Below are 21,961 nucleotides of genomic sequence, written 5' to 3'. Positions count from 1 at the left end.
TGGGGGCGGTGTTGACGGAGCTGGCGTCCGTCCAGCTCGCCTGGTCTCCGGATGAGGTCAGTTGAAACTCCGCCTCCCGCTCTTGTGTAGTGCGGCTGCAATTCAAGCCAAGGATGTTGGAAGACACAAAGAGGGAAGTGCCGACATACCGGCGGACGCCCTGCCGACCGCGACGTTTCTATCTCGATAAATACAACCTGCTCATGAAGAACAGGTTGGCCATTCATTATTGCCGGTGAGTCGAATATAGCTTTAGGCGTTGACGTTACGATAATTTTGTAACAGCGTGGAAAAAGTTAGCTTTTTTAGCCCACTTCGTGTCCTCAGCGGGCTACTCGTGGTAATGGGAAAGTAGTCAGCGCTGACATTACAAAATCGCCACCGTAAATTGTTCTCTGCCTAAACTACAATAAATGTACATTTTGTTAGGAAATTAAAATTACTCAATCGAATTGATCGGGTAAAAATAATTATTTTAGTTTCCGCTGTATGTCCAATCATAGTAATTAAGCAGAGCGCTCCACACAATTTAGTCTCGTGTTATTCTTTGTTGCGCTATTGCAGCTGCCGTGTGTTCGGACATGTCATTTATTTGTTATCCAAACTATGCGGGAGGCACTAGTCAAACACAGTCATGTGACGATGGAACGCGTGCACACTTTCGTGTCCATTTATGCTCATCTTGTTTGTGTAGCTTGGTGTTTTCCAACCTTTGAGCGTTTGAATTTGAAAATTCTCACGGCACACAACCTCGTTTCTTTTTGGACTGTGCTGTACAGCTCCTGGCGCCCACAGATCGCAGTCTTCCCTACATTGTTAGTCCTGCAAGTTATCTGCGCAGGATGTTTTTTTTTTCCTTTTAACTCAGTTGAGAATGTTGTATCATAAATTCCTGTAAGTGTAACTTATCTAATACTTTTACCTTACTTTGGTGAAATTGGGTTAGGCTCGCCACTTAGTCATAGATTGAACTGTATGACCTCTAGCTATATCTAGTTTGACACACTATTAGGCTCAGTGGGATGTAAATCACACCATCATTCTCAAATTAAAACAGGAAGTTATGTAGTGTGAACACAGCCATTCAATGGCTTTAGAAGCCATAAAATTTGAACTCGGCAAGAGAACTGTTGCTCTACCGCTGGTAGTAGGGAAACGATTCCAGAGTTCAAAATCTCACTGCTAGCTTTTCTGTTGCAATGTTGACTGTCGAGGACAACGGTGCTCATTTCGCTCAAAGAAGTGATGTTTCGATAGTGAAACACATGAATTCTTAAACAATAAAGCATAACGCAGAGTTTTTTTTCAAGTAGGCATCTTCAAGATGATGAGAAGCCAGGCTGCTGCTTAGCTGAACAAACTCCCTTGCCTGTCTGCAGGTTTGGGCATGCCAATTCTTGTGGGGATGGTGCAATGTTTTAGACTGCCTCTGGCGTGTTTAAATGGAATCCAGTCTTACCATTCTTTTGCAGTGAAAGGCAACCAGTGGCTTCTGTATTTTTCTAATTGTCGACATTATTGTGTGCTAATGCAGGCAAAGAACAAAACAAAGGTTTTGAGTCATTAAGCTCTGGAGATTTCTCAGTTTGGACGTGAAGAATGACTGGGTAGGTTTGACTGTTGACGGACTAAAGAAACTCACACACACCCACAGATTTCGATGCATTCTCATTATGCTCCTGCTGGCCTGAAAACCGCTTGTTCTGTCATGGTCGCATGATGCCGACTGACCAGCGCTGACATTTTAGCCACATTTTAAAAGACTCGGTGTGAAATTCATCAGGAGACCGGCTGTTGTTTTACTAACAAGTGACTGTCTTAAAAAAAGGTATTTTTCCATGCACAATATTCCCTTTATTGAGACACTCTGCCAGCTGGTCCCATACTGCAGTGTCCTCTCGCACAATATCATTTGGTAGGAAGTTTTCATGTCAGGATTGTAGTGACCAAAATGATCGCTATTGTACTTTGTACTATCACAATATTCTTCAGCATAGCAAAGCACAAAGGGGTCGTTTTCAGAAAACATACTCCAGACGTGTGACATGTGAGCCCAAAACTGAACATAACAAAACCTGCTTTAAATCAAACCTATGATTAGTTAGTAGTTGACACTCAGCACTTTGTTTGCAGGAGATTGATGTGTTGTGGTCTACTGTGTTGGAACGGTTGTTACATGGACAGATTGAACACCAAGAACTGGCATGTCCAAAATTATTTTTCAATTGATTATTTTTGAATGGGTTCACTCTTACTTATCGTTGCAGGTACCTTGAGGGATCAAAATGAAACCACCGTAACAGAGTTGGCAGCTAGAATTCTCGGCTCAAAATACATTCCCGCAAAAACAACAGCTTAAATATCAGTAAGGTTGTTCATTTTATCTTTTCGTCATATAAGCAATATTGGAAACAATCAAGTCTAGTAATAAATTGTATAGGGACATTTAAAATATTGATGTATCTCAAACTGGATCATCATCCGCAGCTCGGAGTCAGACCTTTTATTTTAAGACTCTCCTTACTTGACAAGGTCTCTGAGGGAAGGTGATGACTATTAAGAAAAGAAGTGATGAGGGTCATTTCCTCATTGAGCTGTCACAAGACAAACTTTAAGATTCAAGAGTTTTTATTCGCCATGTTTGAGCGTGCCAAACAAGGAATTTGACTTTGGTAAATCACACCCTCTGTTCAACATTTAGGTGACTAACAACACTCAGGACATGTGAAAAATGGCAAATATTCTCAAATATCCCCTGATCTTAAACTCCCAAAAGGGCAAGGAAAAACTCAAAACTCCAGCTAGGGGAAATGAGAAACCTTGAGAAGAGACCACAGATAACCTTTAAACCTTAATGAGGATAAAATGAAAGACCTCAGATTCTATTGAAGAAACCGAGTTCATCAGAATATATGAGACCGTCATTTTTGATTCATGTTTGTGATCACCATACAGAAGAGAGTCCGAATAAGGCTGTGTAACAGGAGGAAGGATGTTGCGCAATCTACTTGATTACCAAACAGTATCCAGTACTTACATCAGAAGTGCTTGTTTGTAGCATGGAAAATGATGCTTAGCGTGAACGCACCGCGAAACCTCCGTCAGACACAAGTCTCCCAATATAGAAAAAAATGCAATACACATCAATCTAAAATACCCCCGAAATTAATTGATAAAATAATTGCTACAATAATTCATTGTAAAACAACTTGATTGTGATACTTCTACATGTCACGCACATGGACCTCTCTGATTTCAGTTCATTCCTGGTTGTTACTAAACTGCTACAAATGGTATTGCATTTTGGCCGGCGTGCATCCTGGCAACTGTGGGAGTTGTAGTGCTGTAAAACTCAGAAACTGTGCAGAAATGCACAAAGATGTGGAGGCGCCTTGTGTCACCTTGAGTCAGAGTGTGAAACATGCCAAAAATACACCGTGGGTGAAAATTGTGTATATCTACAAAGCAACCATGTGTGAAACCTTCTATCTATCGCTTTGTTTTTCTTATCGGTTTTGTAATGTAACTCCAAATATTCTTCCTATAAAGTTGTGTAAAATAACACCTATTCTGCCAGCCGGGTGTTTTCGGACACTGTTTTCCCACATGGAAAATGTTGTTAGTTATGAAATGATAAGAGCACATTTTGCCTCCCAATTTTTAATACGCGCATTTGTTCGGCCTCGCCCGTGGTCAAACAGACGGTGTGGGGCTGGATGATGAAGTATGCCTTTGCAACAGCTGCTGATGAATAAGCGCAGCAAAGGCCGCATTGTGAAGCGGTTTGGGCAAACTATTTGGGCATTTGTTAGCTTGGCTACTTTCCAGGTCACGTGATTACAGTAGAAATTGATGACGCCAATGACATGTGACTCTTTGGAATCTATGATGTCAGTTAGTGGGTGGCTGACTTCTCTCCCACACTTGTAACAGGATCAAGCCCGCCATTAATAAGAAACGACATCTTGGTTCAACAATTAACATCGTCAAAAAAACACAAACCATTACAATTTTGTTTAGGAGTTAAAAGATTGAAATCAACCTCACTGAGTGCTGTAAAAAGCTTAACAGGTGTCATACACAGTTTTAAAAATGACCTGTCAAAATTCACCAAACAATTTGTTTGTCAGTTTGGCCACGTTAGAAAAACATTTCAGAAAAAAACAAATTTTATTGTTATACTCCCTGTGCAAATCCACACTCCTCAAACACCACAGTCTGTACATTTTCTAATTCGTTAGAACATTATTTTTCTAAACTCTCTTAATTGTCATAAGAACGCAGGCCTATCTTTAGAGAAGAGCGAGGATATGGACAGCGGTCTACATTAATACTCTCCACCACTTGAGTGCTCTGTCCATTAGAACAGCTCTTTCATCATCTAAGTGGTTGAGTGGACGTATAAATGCTCTTCTCAAGGGAGCTGAATTAAGATTTGATATTCAAGCTTAAAATGTTTATACACTTGAAGTGGATACAATTCAAACATAACCACCAATTGTCATTAAAAATGAAAATGGCCGGTGGATGTGCACAGTCAGCGAAATGTCTGTCTAGAAGAAAACTAGTCTATTGGTTGAGCTGCTGTCAAGTTTCCCTGCTGCATTTGTGACACACACACACACACACACATCCCGAGCCCCGCATTGCTTTTATGGCCTTCGACTCGACAACAAAGCTGTCCCTCCTATCATGACATTTATGGATGAGCTCGGACCACTTCAGGGTGACTTCGATAGTTACTCCGATTACTGCGAAGTACTCAGTGTCTTGCTTTGTGATGTTTTGGACATACTCAATTACACTACCTGCTTGTTCCCGTCTTGGCTGTGACTTTGTCAAGATAGATTGAGGCTCTATCATTGCATTTTCTGTTCTTAGGATACAAATGAATGATTTGTAATTACTGCTCGACTGAGCTAATGCTTATTTGTTCCACTGGCAAATTAGATCAATCATACACATGTGGAGTTATTTCCAGGCCCTGTTAAAAGTTAATCCGATAAGTCAGTGATGGATGGAGATATTTAATTGAATTTCATTCTTAAAATAGAAGTCAAGCATAAACACTGATACATCTGAGTAAATTGCAGTTTAGCCATGATAATGCTACTTTTCATATGGCTAGGATGTTATTATTCTCTTTGTTAAAACAAGTTATTTTTATTTATTTATTTATGTATTTTTTTTTACAAGTCCCTTTAGATGTCCACAAAAATAAATGAGGGTTGTTGAGGAATTTTTAGGCCTACAGTCAATTATAAGGGTGGTTTAGCACAGTGTTTGTCTCCTAATTTTCAGGTTGTGGGTTCAACCCTCATCCCTGGTGACCATGTCGAAGTGTCCTTGAGCAAGACACTGAACCCTGAATTGCTCCCAGTGGCACCAGCAGCCTCCCACTGGTAGAATATCTTAATTTTGTTGTACAATGACAATAAAGTAATTCTGTCTATTTTGTATTCATTTATTTTACCAAGACTTGACCAAATGAATATCTTTATTTTTCTCTTCTACAGAACATCGTCAAGATGCAAGAGGGGGAAGAGCCACTTCCTTATGGGCAGCAGTCGGATAGCCGTCTAAAGAGCAAGAAGCCACCCAGTCTTGTCATAGCAATACCCAACCCTGAAGAGATGATGCCTCATGACCCCACTAAACAGGTACCTAGGTTTCTCATCAGTCCCTATTTTCAGCACTCACCAACATGATTTTCATATTTAATGTTATAGTCTAATTGTTGGTCTTGTGAAAGCAATTGAGGCTAAATGGAGTGCTCGGCTGGGCTTCAGCCAGCAGTGCTACAGTTGATTTATTTTCAATCTCAACCAGTAGTCTGATGAACAACTTGGCATCTGTTCGTTGCGTGACATCCATGATGCTTAGTACAGCACAAGTCCTTGGGCAGCATTATTCTGACCCAGATGACATTCACCTGGAAACAGGAGTCTAGAACATTCAAGGAAATTGACCCAGTCTTGTTAATCCAACCAACCAACCATCCATCCATTCATTCGTCTGCCGCTTCTCCACTGAAATGTACAAAATTGCAATGTATCTATTTTCATTGCTCACTGATTTTGCTTGCAGCGTGAAACATTTAAGTCTTACTGTTCATTCATGGACTGTTAAGAGTAATATTTAATTTTCTATTCATACTACACCTAAAATGAACAACAGGGGCATAGCAACTTAGATATTGATCATCCATTGGATCAATAATGTTTCCTATCGCCACAACGCTGTACTTTACACTTTTCTCACTAGGTAGTTGGTTTGTGTTGTAGCAGGCCTCTTAGGAATTTTCACGATCTTGCACATTCATTCTCTAGGAGTATGGCGATCAACAAGGCAAGCAGCCAAAAATAATCTTTCTCTGCCAATAGTGCAGGAGTGAGATCCAGGATGAAGAATCAGGACTATAGTGTATTTATTTTATTTTTTTAAAGTTGGAAGACATTCAAGTTCAACTATGTTAATCTCGTTGTTTGCCAGGGCAGAGTATCACGTTGGCCAGCTGTCCTTTGCATTTGTAGGCATGAAGCCAAACCTTTCTCCCCTGCGGGCCCCTTGCTCAGAATGCAAACATGGCTTTTCAGTACCACTGAGTCGAAGACAAACTGTTTTATGGCACATGTTGCCCCCTTAAAGTGTTCGTGAAGATCAGTCACTGTAGTCCACCATGCATACATTTGTTATCAAGAGTCAACCAACCGTGCACTCTCATTACCCAAAAGAAGAACAGTTGGAAATTTCATTTGGAAAGACTGTGCTCCATGGTGTTCTTAAGGTCGTAAACTAGTTGACTAATATTTTTCCGTAATCTATTGTGCTGTCCCCAATTTAAATACTCTTTAATTAAAATGTTTTGCAGAGAATAATACATGCACAGTTGAACTACTCTGAAGATAGTATCACTTTCTTTTTTAATCTACTTATTTGTAATTCATCCCAAGCAACTTGAAACTTTCCTCTCCCGTCTGTTTTACTCCAACAAATGTTTAAAATGTATTGCCTTTATTTCTGGTTTGGTCAGCCCCTTCGGCCATCTTTGAAGAAAAACACCGGTGGCCAAGCAACCAGCTCTGTGTCCGAGAGTGTCACCGGAGCCGGAGATGGAGGCCGGTCAGCCTCAGAGAGAAGGGAAAAGTTTGGAAGACAGACTTCGCTCTCACAAAGTATTCGCAAGTAAGATCATATTGTTTGTTCCTTCAGCACTGAGCAAAAAGCTATTGCAACCTCTGACCTTACTGATGGACTCTTATCAGACTAAAGCTCTATCCGCCATCTTTCCTTTGTGCCCGCAGGAATACAGCCCAGTGGTTTGGGATAGGAGAAGACTGTGAAAGTAAGCAGCAGGTTTGGCAGAGGAAGAGTCTGCGCCACTGCAGCCAACGCTATGGCAAGCTGAAGCCACAATTCAGAGATCCCGATACAGCCACAAACATCGAGCAGAGCCTGGAATCACCGGTCCCACCCAAGATGCCTAAGGTGCTCTGTTGACAATAAGACATGTAAATATACTTCATACTGATCAAGACTAGAACTCACTGTTCAACCAGACTCAATATGCTCATATTATTTTGACTTCTGTTCATCCTCCCCCTTGAGCTCGCCACTAATAGCAACATCTATCTCTCATCTCCTCCTCCTCTTTGCTAGATTGTGGACCCCCTGGCGCGGGGACGAGCGTTCCGTTACCCAGAAGACATAGACACTCGCTCCCCCAAGGCTCCCATCACCCCTGGGGTCACCTCACTCAGCTCCTTTACTAGCCAGCGCTCCGGGTACAGTCGCTTGCCCAAACGTAAGAGGGAGTCTGTTGCCCGCATGAGCATCCGTGCAGCAAATAACCTGCTGAGGGTGGGTCCGACTCCGCAAAGTCTGCATGTGTGTGTGTGTGTGTGTCCATGCATATGTTACAGCTGTATTAGTAGTCACAGAGTTGACTGTCGTGTGTTAGAAGCCCACCGTTCACAAAAATCAACATCACTTAGTCTACATCCTGCTTTCAGGCAAGGAAAAACTCAGAGGCAGCCAAATGTGTGGGGAAAAAAAGAAATTAATTCAAATGAAACACTTTAGTCAAATCAGTTAGACTGGTGTAAAATGAGGCAGCCATTAGAATAATATAATGTGATGTAATATGATCACAATATACCGGGTTGCCTTATGGAATTTCTTAATTCGATGGATGACATCCACTTTGTCGTTAAATTTTAGAAAACGAAAGGTTTCTGATAGAAAATAGTGTCTTGATCATGATGACATTGATGAGTAAATTTATGACAAATTATGTGTGTGTCCTTCTCCCCACCCCCTCCCCAACCACCACCACGACCACCAGGGCCGTAGCGGCTTAGCGGGGTCCCTTGCCGGCCGCAACTTTCCCAGGAGGAGCTTTGTCAGGCCCAGCTGGATGGACGATGACACTGTGGACTCAGCAGACATGTCTGAGTCACTCTTTTTTAGCAAGGTCAGACAGATCGCAGAGTAAATGCTCTGTCATTACAACAATTTCTTTTTTTGATGCACCATACTTATCTTTCCTCCTCACTGAACAAAAAAAAATCTCCAGGATTTTGTTAGCTATAGCCATTACCAACTTTTTTGCAGGTCGATGTCCACGATGAGTTGTACTCTATGGCTGATGATGTATTTGAGTCACCACCAATGTCCGCTGCTTTTGCTCCCAGTGAGCAACCAGACCAGAAATTCTCAAGCCTGTGAGTAAAACAACAACAACCATAACATTAGAACAATTAACTCTCCCTCCCTGCAAAATCCTGGCATTCCAACAGGCATGTTATATCCATGGACTAGTATATGCGTCAAAGTAATGTCTTGAAATCCTATTTGATCTTCCCTCTCCCCAGTAAAGATGTATCTCGAACACCTCGCACACCAACAGCGGCCCAGGAGAAAAGCCATTCGCGACGTGGCCGTCGCATCGCTTCCCAAGTGAAGCACTTTGCTTTTGACAACAAAAAGCGTCACTATGGAATGGGCGTCGTGGGCAAGTGGCTGAACCGGCACTACCGACGCAGCCTCAGCAGTACCATCCAGAAGCAGTTGGATGACTTCCACAGCCATAGGTTAGGGATAGAGGCTTACTATGTCTAAAATAATAATAGTTGACTTGCAGAACCACCACTTGCAAAAACATGACAGTTGAACAAGGTCAATGTAGGGTTGGGATGGGCAATGTGTTTAAACTACACACTTAGAGTAAGTGAAGATGTTTTTTGTGCTTTTAAGTCATCATTTGTATTTTCAGGCCTTACTTTACCTACTGGATCACCTTTGTCCATATTGTAATCACGTTGCTGTCCTGCTGTACTTATGGTTTTGCCCCTGTGGGGTTTGCACAACATTCTAAAACAGACCTAGTAAGTGAATATTGACTTTTTTTTTTTCCCCCCATACCTGACAGGATAATGTTATTTCTACTTTGTATATATTTTTTTTGTTGCACAATATGTGACATTTTTATGATCCCGTTTACTCGTGTACAGTCAAGTCTCTGTTGTCATCATGTCTGCTGTATTTCATTCAGCCCTGTGTCGCCCTCTGTAGGTGCTGAAGAACAAAGGCATCTATGAGAGTGTCAAGTACATCCAACAACAGAACTTTTGGATCGGCCCGAGATCTGTAAGTGTGACTTCACGTGCTGAATTTTACTGATACAGACCCATTCGAAAACAAGAATATTATTTCCTCTCCTCCTCAGGATGACCTGATTCATTTGGGGGCCAAGTTTTCTCCATGTATCCGACAGGACAGACAAATAGTCCATCTGATTCAGAAGGCCAAAGATCTGGAGAAAGAGTCTGGGTGTTGTGTTCAGAATGACAACTCTGGATGTGTGCAGACTCTCAACTCCGACTGCTCTGTACGTTGCTCGGCACATGCACGCATCTTTGTAACACAACTTTACTGGGTGGGAATATGGTAGCACGCGCTGAACTCATTCCGGCACGTGCACATTTAATCTTTGACAATGTAATCCCTTTATAATACTAATTATTAACAGGATTTGTTCAAAAGTATGCAGCAGTATTGTTTTGTTTATTTTTTTTCTTTCTTTTTTTTCTGTCCTCTACATGGGAATTATCTTGTGATAAATATTGGATCCTTAAACTGTCCACGCAGGAGACACTGGCCACTTTCATCAAATGGGACAATGAACTTGTGGATATCAGCAGGTCCTCTGGCTCTGTATGTCACCAGGATCCCAGGTGAGCACATGCCCATATTGCATGAGTAGAAGCTATTCTAATTGAATAACTGGGCTTGTAAGTTTGGACTGCATCTTTACAAATTTCCTCTCTACCTCACTATGTGGCGTGCTGTGAAGAGTATGTGAAGAGCCTGCTTCTGCAGAGCCTCACACGTGGCCAGATGACATCACCCTGTGGCCGGTGAGGAAATTCTAATATTGTGGAGAATTTATTTTTTGTCAGTTCAAAAGCATGCACACTCTTTTTCTGTTTTGCGGTCATGCATAGATATGTGTGCGTGCGTGTGTGTGTCTAGGTGTGTACATATCCACAAAAATGGAACCATACCGGCTACAGACACATGGATTGTAACATCAAGGGTCGACCTTGCTGTATAGGCACTAAGGGCAGGTGAGATGTTGTTCATATCTACCTTTTGACTGACCTCAGTGGCTCATTAAGATATGACATTTTCAGTATGATCGTGTCAAAGTGCCATTATTTACCCTTCCCGTAGGTGTGAGATTACAACCAGGGAGTATTGCTCTTTCATGCACGGCTACTTCCACGAGGATGCCACACTATGCTCACAGGTAGTGTGAATGTGCAAAATTGACTTTAATGTGTCTCAAAGTGTTTTTTTTATTCACATGCCAACTTTTTACAGGTCCATTGTCTGGATGACGTTTGTGGCCTGCTTCCCTTCCTAAACCCTGATGTACCTGATCAGTTCTACCGTTTCTGGTTGTCCCTTTTCCTCCACGCTGGGTATGCACGTCCTCATGCAAAATATTTGGTCTTGAACTTATTTGATTTTTTTTTTATGGAGAGTCTGCTAAACATAAATTTAAGTGATCTACATGTTGCTACCAAATGCGATACTCCACATAAAACGTTTTACAACTTGTTTAAATACCATTAACTTGCAATATTTGTAAATCCCCCATATTGCTTTAAACTGTTCACTCGTGTGATTCTTAAATACTCTTCGTTCCTAGTATGTGAAGAACCCTTGAGTTTTTCTTTAAAGAGGAGTCATAGAGCTTAATTCAAAATGGATTGCCGGCTGTGTAGCGCCCAAATGATATAATCAAGCTTCAGAAATTCACGTGTATGTTTGTTTGTGTTTAGGTTACTACACTGCGTGGTATCAGTAGTGTTTCAGATGACCATATTGAGAGACCTGGAGAAGCTGGCTGGGTGGGTGCGCATTTCCATCATTTACATCTTCAGTGGTATAACTGGAAACCTTGCATCTGCCCTTTTCCTGCCCTACAGAGCTGAGGTGGGTTTCTCTCTCCCATTATATTTGTCATACATTAGCGACCTCCACATACGCCATACATCGTGCAGAGGCTGCAAATAGTGCAATAGAGGAGCCATAACTGTCATCCACTGGAGACCCGAGCCCGGGTTTTTACTTGACTCCTACTTTGTTGAAGTTTTAAAATCGTTTTAAGCAGCAAAACTGCCAAAACATTAACCGGTGCTGCCGTGTTTAATGATGCAATCCAACACTGTGGCGCAAGTCAATGACAAACACACACACACACACACACACACACACACACACACGCACACACACACACACTGTGTCAATTTTGCAGTCTTTGCACGCTTGTAATCTCAAACACTTTCTGCTCTTCTACTTCATTGAAGACCGTAAGGTCTAGTGTGAGTATTTGGACAGTAGAAACAAAATCTCATGAGACAGATATGTGTTATGTGTTCTGTGCTTCCTTCAAAATCAAAAATAGAAATTCGTTACCAAATAAGCCAAACTGTGTTTACCTGTTGATAACAGTCAACATCACTGGATGTTCCGGCACTGCCTCATATCCGCTGTTGTTGTCTTGTGTTTTTCCTAGTGTTCCCACTCACTGGTTTAACGCGGCTTAGTTCACTTACTGGAGAAGGTTTCCCCAGTCTGGGGATTATCAAAGCAGATTTAACCTTCTATTTACTCAAATGACTTCGAGAGAGACATACTGGTAAATACCCAGGTGCCTTAGGCCTCCAATAATAATTCACACGATAAGATCCCAATATGTATCCAACCTGGCGCATGAACAGCACACCTTTCAAATTATAATGAAAATGCTATAAATGCTTTTAATTCATTTATTGAATGCGTGTGTCTATCATGAACCCAGCATTGCAAAATAATAAATAACAGTTCTGATAACTGTTGCAACGTGTTGATCTGAAAACTAGGTGTGGGAAAAAAACATGTTCAAGATTACCTACTTTTTACTGGCAAGACTTTTGCACGTGTGTGTGTGTGTGGGGGGGGGTCTGCAAATGGCGACTTTCTTCCTTTTTGGGATTAGTCTAATACCATTGTGTGGCCAAACAAAGGCCGTTACCAACTGGGATTATTCACTGTTCTACACCGAGACGGTTCTGGAACTTGTTCTTATCCTCACACCTTCTTCAAAATTCATTCTGGAATACAGAAACAGCTCCGGAATTTGGGAAATGTCCCACTTTGTAAACGTTCCATGGGAATTAATTAGAACCAGGCAAAAGTCGCCTGTAATATATTTTTGCTCTGTCTCATCACATTGAGACCTTTTGAACCCTGTTTTGTTTTCTCGCCACCTTATTGCGAAGTGAAGTAGTTTGGATTGTGACGCGCCTTGACGTGTGACTCAGAAATCCCACTGTTCAACTCTCCTACAAACTAACCAGCTCACAGGTCTTCACACACCAGGAATACCTACAGGAAGCGTCGCACAGGACAGTAAAGCCACTTAAGAAGGTGGCGTAAGTGGATTACCCTTTAAGTGTGGGGTTAAGAAGACTTGGTGAAATTACTGGAATAACTCGTGTTTGATGCCAATATTTACACGTTGCAGATTTTTGGAAAGATTGCGCAGACCTCAGGTTGCGAAAGTAAGAGCGTGAGGCCATGCTTATCCCAACGGGTGATTTTTAGGCAGTTCTAGGAAACAAGAACATTACTGCCTCGTGATAGCATCTCCGATAAAGGCTTGATCTCAGCCAATGACAAGCGACCATGTTGTGCGTTTGAAACTTGTCAGCCTTGCCGTCTGGGCCGTGTGGGAAGACGCGCTGTGAATCGTTCTTCTGTCTGTTTGTGGAATTTGGTTGTCTTCACAGATTAGCCATCTGCCATTTTACAACCAGGCAAGACTCCAAAATCAGACCTGACGTCATTTTCACTAATCCTCTCGCCTTTACGACAGTAGACTGGCTTAACATACCTCCCTAGACCCTGGATTTTCTGGGCTAATTGCTCTTGCTCCAGTCAACTATATTTTCAAGTATTCCTTTTTAAGTCTTGCAGTGAGGGTTCCAACTATAATGTAAAGAAAAAATAGAAAACAAACAATTGTGGGGAAGAACATGCAAAGTACACGCAGAAAGGTCAAAACGAGATCCATAATTGAGTGTTCCGGATGTTGTTTTCTTGTGACGTGAATGACTTCACGTTATGTCTTTCTATCCCTCCAGGTGGGTCCGGCAGGTTCTCAGTTCGGCCTCCTAGCGTGCCTATTTGTTGAGCTCTTTCAAGGTTGGCAGATGTTGGAGAAACCATGGAAAGCTTTTTTAAAACTCTTGGGAATTGTTTTTTTCCTCTTCTTGTGCGGCCTTCTACCCTGGATCGACAACATTGCCCACATTTTTGGCTTCCTCAGCGGCATGCTGCTCTCATTTGCCTTTTTGCCCTACGTTACATTTGGAACTTTTGACAAGTACCGTAAACGCATCCTCATTGGCGTTTCGCTCCTGGCCTACATTGGCCTGTTCTCATCGCTCATTGTTTGGTTTTATATATACCCCATTAACTGGCACTGGCTGGAGCATCTGACATGCCTGCCCTTCACGAACAAGTTCTGCGAGAAGTACGATATTGATCACGACATTAACCATGTGGTGCACTAGTCATTACCTTGCTGATGTCCTCTGTGACCAAGATAACCAGAGATAATCCAGGTTTTCTAAGTGCTCTTTAAATCTTTGGCAATTGTGTCTTCTGTTATTGTTGTTTTATCAAAGGTACTCAGCAGAGTCTGATTATTAACACACTTCCATAAAGGTCGGACTCTGCCAGTATTTACCTGCTGCTCGGCCAATGCATCTTTAGACCCTGCGGATGGGAAAATTACTCAGGACCTCAAATGCAAAAAGCAGGATGAAACCAAAGAAGCATCACTGGTTTTGTTCAGCATTTTTAAAAGCATACAGGCGAAGGCTGATCCAGCGGAAATGGATACCACCATTATCAACTTAGGTGAACCGGATGCCCCACATAAATGACATTGGGGTCAAACACTGGACAAATCTGCTGTTTTAATGAATTTCTGTGTTTTGAAGAGATCCTCTTGGCTTGGCAGGCCAGTAGTTTTTGAAAAGTGTACATTGTTTAGGTCAACAGAAGTGGTGGGCAGAGGTGAGATTAGAGTTGCTGCCATTCTACCCACCTTCAGTTTGTTACTAACCACAGCCATCGAGGAAGCGGCTGTGAGTGATCAATGCTGAGGGGATAAGAAATTAAGGGAGCCATGAGATTTATCTGTTGGCTTGCAGGTCATTTGACATTATGTAAAACATGAGATGTAATAATTTATTGTTCATCTTTTTTTTTTTTTACTTTGAACAAATGTTAGCCTGTAACGATTTCAACTTCCCTTTTGAACACATTTTAGCCTGTAACGATTTCAAATTTATTCTGTTTTAAGCACCAAGATTGCCCTTTGTTTAAAGGACTGCCTGTTTAAAGGAACCCTCTGCACTGTGCCTTTTTTTTTTTTTTTTTTTTTTTAAACTTGAAAGCATGTGAATGTTTCAATTGAACCCCCAAAAACAATCATGACTTCACAGCGCCTATTTGCACTAAGACCAAATGACTTTTTTAGATAGAAACAAAAAGGGCAACATGAACCTTAATTTTTGACATCAAAGCTCTACTTTAATCTAATTTGAAAATCAATGTAATGTTAAAGCAATCATGTAAAAATAAATGACACTTTATTAATAATGTGTGTCTTGAAATGTACCTCAACCTATTTTGTTATTTGATGCTGTACTTTTGTCATTGAAATTGGGTAATACTTTGTGATATTGTTAATGATGTAGCTATGAACTGATGAATTTCCAGAAGAACTGTTAAATACTCAATTCTATTTTTAACAAGATATAGATAGCCGACCGAGGCAGTTTTTAACGACACATAAACACTGACAAACTCGAAAATATATTCTTTATTATCTTCAGAACAAAACATTACAAAACTATTTCAACCACATTTGTCTTGATTCAAGACTTCAGCAGGCACAGAGGCTGAGTATCTTTACAACCAGAGAAGGCAAGAAGCTTGAATGGCTTATAAGGATAAGTGACATTAAGAAATCATTGACTATTGTGCTCTTTTGTATGTGCTTTAAATGGTAGTGTTTAATAGATCTGAATTGTTCCAGCCTCTTTATAGACTTGTGGCTGCATGGCTTGGATAACCTATATGGACAGAAGTATTGGGGCATATGTCCAATATACTGTACATACAAAACTGATAGTAAATGTCCAGCATTTATCAAATGCAATATAAAGATATAAAAAAAAGAAAATATAAAACCTTTCTAATATTTTTCCTAATGGACGCATTCTTTTAGACCTTTCTCTAAAACAATGTTTTTTAAAACTAGCGTCATGCCAGATGTTTTACTCTTCTTCAAAGGCAAATTGAGTGTGTCATCTTGCTCTATGTTTTAAAGAGATGATCACTGAGCCTAATGTCTCTTAAACTGTTCCTTTTCCAACCAGGGGCCTGCCACTGGTATCCATCCTGAGAAAAAAAAAACAAGTCCCAAGTCTCAATATCCACTGTTGCGACGCATGAAGGCATGGCCCCTGACCGGGTAGAGCATTTCAGTGAAGGTGAGTGGCCCTACTGTGATCTCACTGGGGCCCTGCACCTTGAAACCGGACTTCTGGTAGAAGGGAACCAGGAAGTCCTCGCACATGAGCACAGCTCGCCGAACGTATGGCAAGCAGCGGAGGTACTGTAGGTAGCGCCACATCAGGATTGAACCTTTGCCCTGTTGGCGGAAGGTGCGGTGGACAGCCAGGACGTGGATGTGGACAGTCATGCCGTGAGGCTTGTGGAGGGTCAGGGCATCCTGAAAGACAACTACAGGTCAGTCTGAATCTGCATTAAGAGATTTGGTATCCGTCTGAAGGTGCGGATGTGCAGATGCACAACCTGCCATTGCAAGTTTGAGCTAGTATCAAAATACATTCACTGACTATGTTGTTTTTCAGGAAACATTTTTGGACTATTTGAGAATAGCTCAAAATGGATTTTTTTCCCCAGTGGTTCACTTTGTGAAGCCCATTCATTACTAGATTCACTGTGCACAGAGTGAAATATTTCATGATTTGATTTTGCTTGCTGCAAAAAGAAAATTAACAATCTTAAGAAATTAGAATACTACTCAAGAAATATATATTTTTTTGAAATACTGAAATTAACCTTCTGAAAAGTGTTTTCAGTTGATAGTGTATAATAAATCTCTTGATCTGTTTTCACTTTTTGAAATGAATCACTGGAATTAATTCACTTTTCTAAGATATCTTAATTTATTGAGATGCCCGTGCACCACAGGACGAGTAAACAGAAGTTACTTGGATACGTGTTGACTCTTACCATGTTAAGTCTCTCTCGGTCCCACAGTGAGCCGATAATGAAAGCCACCAGACGTCCCTCCTCGAACCAGCCCAGTGACAGCTCAGGACACAGCGTGAGGAAATGACGTACCTCATCCAGCAGGAGAGGGCACTCACCAGACACTGAGATGAATGCTGTAAGTGGATATGCGGACAAATGAATTTTGACTAATAGTTGATGTCGACCAGGGATGTCCAATCTTTTACAACTCAGGGTCATGTACAGAAAAATAGAAGTGAAATGCCCCACATTTAAACATCTATCTAGTACTTTTCTGTATTATTTATCGTATTAGGTCAGTTGAAGCCTAGGCCAGCTGACTTTGGGTGACAAACAACTACTTGTATTAACAAAGGACAGTTTTGAGTCATCAATGAACCTTGGAAACATTTTTAATATGTGCATGTGTGTGTATGTTTTGGGGGGGGGGGGGGGGGGGGTGTTAAAAAAAATCACATTTTAAATGTGCCATCTAATAGCATTCATCTTACGTTACAGGTTTATTTTGAATTCCACTAACTAATTGTCAAGCTTTCAATATCTCCAGGTTTTCTCGTTACCGGGCCAATTAGAATATGCATCAGGCCACAAATCGCCCACAAGCTGCACTTTGGACACCACTGTTAAACCCAAGATAGACATTGCCCGGTTACCTTCTCTCTCGATCTCAAATACGCTGATGGCGTCTTCAGGGCTGAGGGAGCGGAACTCGCTGGCCGGCAGCGTGTGTCGACGTCCCTGCGAGACTGGAGAGCGCATGTGGAGCGGCTTCGGGAACGTCATGGAGCTCACCACTGACATGCTTTCAAAACGACTTTCAGAAGTGTAAAGGAAAGAAACCTACGTGGGAACGGCAAATTAGTTAACTGCCTGATTGTTTTTTCCCCTTCTTTTTCTCCCGTTTCCTTCTGCTCTGTCGATCCTGCTGGTATCGTGCGTAAAGAAGACTGAGCTCCAGCCTTGCGCACCAGGAGCTTTTATAGCCTTCGCACACCGCACCTTAGACCGCGTGGTAATCCTTAAGTTGCCAGCTGGATAAGCAAACCTTTTCAACACGTGAGTGAGCTGAAGCTGAACAATAATCATATTGAGAGGGGGTAAGGAGGGGTGTTTTCGTTTTTGCGTGTTGTGACTTATCCTGGATCAGTTGGTGGTATGACGAGGATATAAGTTCTCTTCGTCATACCACCAACACGAGCACCGCATCGCATTTGGATTTGGCGCGCCACATGTCAACAACAACATGTGAAAGGATTTCGATCGAAAGCCCTTTGAGCATTTTGTGTATCCTTTTAGTGCAGCTTTATGGTGGCTGTACTGGTATACCCTTTGATTTACAGTGAGACAATTCAGCGTACGAGAAGAGCGACTGTCTTCTGAATGATTTTTTTTGGTCTATATGTACCCTGCGAATGAAAATGAATGGATGAATACAGATTCAGCACCATGTATAAATAAGTACCGTATTTTTCGGACTTAAAATCGCTCCGGAGTACAAGTCGTATCAGCCATAAAATGCACAATAAAGTGGAAAAAAAACCATATGTCGCACCGGAGTATAGGTCGCATTTTGGGGGAAATTTATTTGACAAAATCCAACACCAAAAACAGACATGATCCAGCTACAACAAGCTAACGATACGGTATGCTAACCCAATGGCCCAAAATAGTTGTGGTATACAAATTTTAATGCAGTCAGTTTCTTTCCCCCTAAGTTTATATTGGCTCTTCCCTAGATTAATTTGAAAACATTATTTGTGTACAGTAGTCAGACACCTTTAAGACAAATTATAGCGCAGAATGAAAGTACCCAGACCCATGTTAGTTCTTGTCTTGCTTTATTTTAACCCCTTTATACTGTAGCTCACTTACACTTTTTGTTGATGCTTTCATACAACAATCTCTCTCTGTCACTAGTGTTGGCTCGTGAGTGAACGATTCGTTCGAAAGAACGGATTTCTTTCAGTGAACGAGATGTTCAATTCATATGACTTCAACCAGTAGGTGTCAGTAATGCCCATGGAAGCTGGTGCCACCTCGCCGTAAAGCAAAACGAAGAAGAAAATGACGTAACTTCCTGTTTACGAGTCGTGAATTGCATTTCCCGTTCACCAAAGAACGAATCAGTGACTTTCCCGTTCACGAACGAGTCAATGGGTCAAAAGCCTTCCTTCCCCCCGTGCATCAACGGATCAGTCAGTGAACGTGTTGCGTCTCCCTCCTGGCGTGAACTATGTAAGCCAGAATGTAGATTTACGATTTGCCGAGGAAAGAAAGAACCACTCACTGAAACACCACTTCTTTTATGCGCGTTTTCTCCAAGCTAACGGCTAACTTTATTGCATGAAGGGATCCGCCGTTATGCAACAACGGGGAGATTATGCTTCTCTTTGGGTAATCTTGATTTCATAACACTTATAGTAGTTTTTAAATAACGTGTATGCATATATACGCCTAAATATTGTCATCCAATATATCTACTGCTATTTCACATTGGATTGCTGGTTTGAAATTTACGTTTAATATTATTACTTTTAATAAACATTTATGTTGAAACGTGTCTGGTGTTTTATTCCTTGTTTTTATATTCGCCAATTAAAACATAAAAATCAGACATTTGGTTAACTGCTTTAAATGACAATATGTGTAGGTACACCTCATGGACACTTCAATAGGTACACTACGCGAGGTAAAAAAAAAGAAGAAATAAAGGGTTGATTGCACAATATTGTATATTCTCACACCTGGGATCGAACCAAGCTCCTACCGAGCAGGAGCCTGCGTCACTAACCAGTCGGTTATTGCGACCTAGCAGCCAATGGTCGTCTGCACTGTTTTGTACTAGTGATGTGCATTCGAGTTAAGTGAATTGAATCTTTAGAATCGGTTCACTCAAAATTTTTGTTCAAATAATAATGAACTGGCCTGTTATTAGGTACACTTGAAAATGGCGGTGTACCTAATGGAGTGTCCAAGTGACGTCACAGATCAAACAGCCAATCAGAAAGTGGGGGTGAGGGCGGGTGTGGCACTTTTCACTTAAACCAGGGGTGTCGACCTCCAGTCCTCGAGGGGCCGCGTTCCAATATGTTTTCCAAGTGACCCTCGTTAAGCGCACCTGCGTGAAAAGTTTTAGCTCATTTCACGTGCTGCAGGAGCTAAAACTTTTCACGCAGGTGCACTTAACGAGGGCATCACACAGACACTCCATTAGGTACACCGCCATTTTCAAGTGTACCTAATAACAGGCCACTTTATTAGGGAAATATCATGGTCAAAGGTCACAGGTGTCAAGCTCTAGTCCTCGGGGCCACATATTGGAACGCGGCCCCGATGTACGCACCCGGTGTACCTAATGGAGTGTCCGTGTGATTCCCTCGTTAAGTGCACCTGCGTGAAAAGTTTTAGCTCCTGCAGCACGTGAAATGAGCTAAAACTTTTCACGCAGGTGCGCTTAACGAGGGTCACTTGGAAAACATATTGGAACGCGGCCCCGAGGACTAGAGCTTGACACCCGTGACCTTTGACCATGATATTTCCCTAATAAAGTGGCCTGTTATTAGGTACACTTGAAAATGGCGGTGTACCTAATGGAGTGTCCGTGTGATTCCCTCGTTAAGTGCACCTGCGTGAAAAGTTTTAGCTCCTGCAGCACGTGAAATGAGCTAAAACTTTTCACGCAGGTGCGCTTAACGAGGGTCACTTGGAAAACATATTGGAACGCGGCCCCGAGGACTAGAGCTTGACACCCGTGACCTTTGACCATGATATTTCCCTAATAAAGTGGCCTATTATTAGGTACACTTGAAAATGGCGGTGTACCTAATGGAGTGTCCGTGTGATTCCCTCGTTAAGTGCACCTGCGTGAAAAGTTTTAGCTCCTGCAGCACGTGAAATGAGCTAAAACTTTTCACGCAGGTGCGCTTAACGAGGGTCACTTGGAAAACATATTGGAACGCGGCCCCGAGGACTAGAGCTTGACACCCGTGACCTTTGACCATGATATTTCCCTAATAAAGTGGCCTGTTATTAGGTGCACTTGAAAATGGCGGTGTACCTAATGGAGTGTCCGTGTGATTCCCTCGTTAAGTGCACCTGCGTGAAAAGTTTTAGCTCCTGCAGCACGTGAAATGAGCTAAAACTTTTCACACAGGTGCGCTTAACGAGGGTCACTTGGAAAACATATTGGAACGCGGCCCCGAGGACTAGAGCTTGACACCCGTGACCTTTGACCATGATATTTCCCTAATAAAGTGGCCTGTTATTAGGTACACTTGAAAATGGCGGTGTACCTAATGGAGTGTCCGTGTGATTCCCTCCTTAAGTGCACCTGCGTGAAAAGTTTTAGCTCCTGCAGCACGTGAAATGAGCTAAAACTTTTCACGCAGGTGCGCTTAACGAGGGTCACTTGGAAAACATATTGGAACGTGGCCCCGAGGACTAGAGCTTGACACCTGTGACCTTTGACCATGATATTTCCCTAATAAAGTGGCCTGTTATTAGGTACACTTGAAAATGGTGGTGTCCAAGTGACGTCACAGATCAAACAGCCAATCAGAAAGTGGGGGTGAGGGCGGGTGTGGCACTTTTCACTTTCATTTAAGCTTTTACCATGATTTTTCCCTAATGTAGTGGCCTGTTATTAGGAACACCTGAAAATGGCAGTGTCCCTAATAGAGTGTCCGAGTGACGTCACAGATCAAACAGCCAATCAGAAAGTGGGGGTTAGGGTTAGCTTCCATGCGCATTACCGACACCTACTGGTTGAAGTCATCTTAGGCTCATAACATTCTTCCATTTCTTCCTGGTGCTGGGCTATTTAGTTTGATTTTTGTTGAGTGATGATGACTCATTTTATCAATCTAGAGAGCTCTATTTTCCCAGGAGGCAAATGTCTGTAGTTGGCAATTTAATGTTTGATGCTATGATTGACAAATAAAAGGCTACTTCAGAAAGTCTTGGTGAGTAATTTCTCATAGAGGCTACTCCTTTTGGAATAGCCATGCTTTCAACTTTTTATTTCTCAGGTCTTGTCCTCACAATCGTGCTGAAT

General features: G+C 41.9%; 2 protein-coding genes across 11 annotated transcripts; one reads left to right on the top strand and one right to left on the bottom strand.

Moving 5' to 3' along the window:
- The first annotated feature begins 81 nt into the window (after window positions 1-81).
- On the top strand, window positions 82-16,368 carry LOC119133323 (inactive rhomboid protein 2-like). 10 transcript variants are annotated; one of them, XM_037269142.1, is made up of 21 exons: window positions 86-235; window positions 1,535-1,607; window positions 2,268-2,365; window positions 5,302-5,402; window positions 5,517-5,660; window positions 7,034-7,185; window positions 7,305-7,488; window positions 7,660-7,860; window positions 8,345-8,473; window positions 8,614-8,723; window positions 8,874-9,092; window positions 9,275-9,386; window positions 9,574-9,648; window positions 9,728-9,889; window positions 10,150-10,235; window positions 10,355-10,418; window positions 10,534-10,628; window positions 10,735-10,810; window positions 10,885-10,985; window positions 11,349-11,502; window positions 13,695-15,224. In XM_037269142.1, the coding sequence occupies exons 5-21, from the start codon at window positions 5,529-5,531 to the stop codon at window positions 14,124-14,126; spliced, it is 2,484 nt and encodes an 827-aa protein (XP_037125037.1). In that variant the 5' UTR covers window positions 86-235; window positions 1,535-1,607; window positions 2,268-2,365; window positions 5,302-5,402; window positions 5,517-5,528; the 3' UTR covers window positions 14,127-15,224. The 10 variants fall into 10 exon arrangements, with proteins under 10 accessions (XP_037125722.1, XP_037124949.1, XP_037125037.1 ...); XM_037269572.1 differs by lacking the exon at window positions 1,535-1,607; XM_037269235.1 differs by lacking the exon at window positions 2,268-2,365.
- Window positions 15,642-18,337, bottom strand: aanat1 (arylalkylamine N-acetyltransferase 1). The gene is made up of 3 exons (XM_037270067.1): window positions 17,562-18,337; window positions 16,888-17,042; window positions 15,642-16,360 (listed from the first exon to the last, which is right to left on the bottom strand). Exons 1-3 carry the CDS (start codon window positions 17,707-17,709, stop codon window positions 16,055-16,057), a joined length of 609 nt encoding a protein of 202 aa, XP_037125962.1. The 5' UTR covers window positions 17,710-18,337; the 3' UTR covers window positions 15,642-16,054.
- Between the last annotated feature and the right edge of the window lie 3,624 nt (window positions 18,338-21,961).

The sequence above is a fragment of the Syngnathus acus genome, chromosome 1 (genome assembly GCF_901709675.1).
Source record: "Syngnathus acus chromosome 1, fSynAcu1.2, whole genome shotgun sequence".
NCBI lineage: Eukaryota > Metazoa > Chordata > Actinopteri > Syngnathiformes > Syngnathidae > Syngnathus > Syngnathus acus.
Note: the sequence above shows the minus strand (reverse complement) of the source record. Positions and strands in the feature narration are given on the sequence as shown.

Bases quoted from the DNA above. Each gene is read 5' to 3' on its own strand.
- aanat1 (XM_037270067.1), bottom strand. From the start codon at position 17,709: ATGTCAGTGGTGAGCTCCATGACGTTCCCGAAGCCGCTCCACATGCGC. The intron at 17,043-17,561 runs GTAACCGGGCAA...ATCCACTTACAG, and splicing joins ATTTGAGATCGAGAGAGAAG to CATTCATCTCAGTGTCTGGT. The intron at 16,361-16,887 runs GTAAGAGTCAAC...GTTGTCTTTCAG, and splicing joins ACCGAGAGAGACTTAACATG to GATGCCCTGACCCTCCACAA.
- LOC119133323 (XM_037269054.1), top strand. From the start codon at position 5,529: ATGCAAGAGGGGGAAGAGCCACTTCCTTATGGGCAGCAGTCGGATAGC. The intron at 10,811-10,884 runs GTAGTGTGAATG...AACTTTTTACAG, and splicing joins ATGCCACACTATGCTCACAG to GTCCATTGTCTGGATGACGT. The intron at 11,503-13,694 runs GTGGGTTTCTCT...CTATCCCTCCAG, and splicing joins TCCTGCCCTACAGAGCTGAG to GTGGGTCCGGCAGGTTCTCA.